This window comes from Sinocyclocheilus rhinocerous, unplaced genomic scaffold (assembly GCF_001515625.1).
Source record: "Sinocyclocheilus rhinocerous isolate Xijiao unplaced genomic scaffold, SAMN03320098_v1.1 scaffold3693, whole genome shotgun sequence".
NCBI classification, from domain to species: Eukaryota; Metazoa; Chordata; class Actinopteri; order Cypriniformes; family Cyprinidae; genus Sinocyclocheilus; species Sinocyclocheilus rhinocerous.
The window spans coordinates 451,653-452,292 of record NW_015630705.1 but is presented as its reverse complement, the minus strand read 5'-3'; the positions used below and the strand labels follow the sequence as shown (position 1 = coordinate 452,292).

Below are 640 nucleotides of genomic sequence, written 5' to 3'. Positions count from 1 at the left end.
GTGTGTGTGTGTGTGTGTGTGTGTGTGTGTGTGTGAGACTGAGTGTGTGTGTACTGTTCATCCCTTCAGAACAAACCATGAATCCCAGATTCTTTTATTTTTAACAAGGACTTAATACTGCAAATCAACAAAACAAGTTTAAAATACTTGTTTCCTTCAATATATGAAGTTTCCTTCTAGACATGTGTCTTAAAATTGGTTTGTTTGCTAATACATCAATAGAGAGTAAATTAGAGGTTGATCGATACTGTATTTATTATTTTCCTGTAGGGTTTATTTTTGCCTGTTATTACTGTAATTGTCTTGATATAACAGCAACAAAAGAAATGTGTGCCTGTCCAAACCTCAGGGTGGAAGAAGATTTCGGGTCCCAGGAAGCGCTCGTATCCCACATCGATGGTGAACTCTTTCTTGCTGATGGCGTTGATGCCAGTGTACTGCTTGATCCATTTGGATCCGTCCGTATCGTACTTGTTAAACTCCTTCACCAGATCGGGACAGACGTAACTGAAGCGCTCCTGCAGCAGACAGACGAGTGGACGCTCAGAGTCTGGAGGACGAGACGCTCATGTGCTCCATCACTCACACACACACACTCTCTCTCTCTCACACACACACACACACACACTCTCTCACACAC

At 42.5% G+C, this 640-nt stretch overlaps 1 protein-coding gene across 1 annotated transcript in view; it reads right to left on the bottom strand.

Annotated features, from left to right (window-relative positions):
- LOC107740731 (actin-related protein 3-like) overlaps positions 1-640 on the bottom strand; it is a 24,415-nt gene that overhangs the window by 18,224 nt on the left and 5,551 nt on the right. Inside the window, exon 8 of the mRNA XM_016553239.1 lies at positions 345-518. Within this exon, the coding sequence (XP_016408725.1) occupies positions 345-518 (174 nt within the window). The remainder of the gene's footprint in view (positions 1-344; positions 519-640) is intronic.